Source organism: Eimeria mitis, genomic scaffold (assembly GCF_000499745.2).
Source record: "Eimeria mitis Houghton genomic scaffold, Emh_scaff1251, whole genome shotgun sequence".
NCBI lineage: Eukaryota > Apicomplexa > Conoidasida > Eucoccidiorida > Eimeriidae > Eimeria > Eimeria mitis.
In genome coordinates this window covers 5,979-6,405 of record NW_013568441.1, presented here as the reverse complement: position 1 = coordinate 6,405, position 427 = coordinate 5,979, and the positions used below count along the sequence as shown (strand labels likewise).

Sequence of the window (427 nt, the reverse complement as noted above, 5' to 3'; positions counted from 1 at the left end):
GGGGGGGGGGGGGCCCTACCCCCCAGCAGCAGTTTGTTGGTTTGCCAGCTGCTAGCAACAGCAGCATTTGACGAGACAGTGGAGGTGCATATACACCTGAAAAGACAGAGAAAAAAAATAAATACAGCAGCAGCAACAGCAGCAGCAGCAGCAGCAGCAGCAGCAAAAGGTATTAGGGGCCCCCAAAGGGTACAGGGGTTCGTTACTCTACCCTATGGCGTTATTCCTTCTCTTCGGGGGCCCCCATCTGCAGCAGCAGAAAGAGAAAACACAGCAGCAGCAGCAGCAGCAGCAGCAGCAGCACCAGCAGCAGCAGCAGCAGCAGCAGCAGCAGCAATCAGAGGAAAAAAAAAAGGAGGGGTATGGAGAAGGCCCAGGATAATTGCTGCTCTTGTTGAACCTCATCTAGAAAAAGCTGCGAGAGATG

At 53.6% G+C, this 427-nt stretch overlaps 1 protein-coding gene across 1 annotated transcript in view; it reads left to right on the top strand.

Annotated features, from left to right (window-relative positions):
* Window positions 1-427, top strand: part of EMH_0032960 (50S ribosomal protein L1, putative) — a gene marked incomplete at both ends in the record, with an annotated part of 2,998 nt that overhangs the window by 2,293 nt on the left and 278 nt on the right. Inside the window, one exon of the mRNA XM_013494694.1 lies at window positions 2-427. Within this exon, the coding sequence (XP_013350148.1) occupies window positions 2-427 (426 nt within the window). The remainder of the gene's footprint in view (window position 1) is intronic.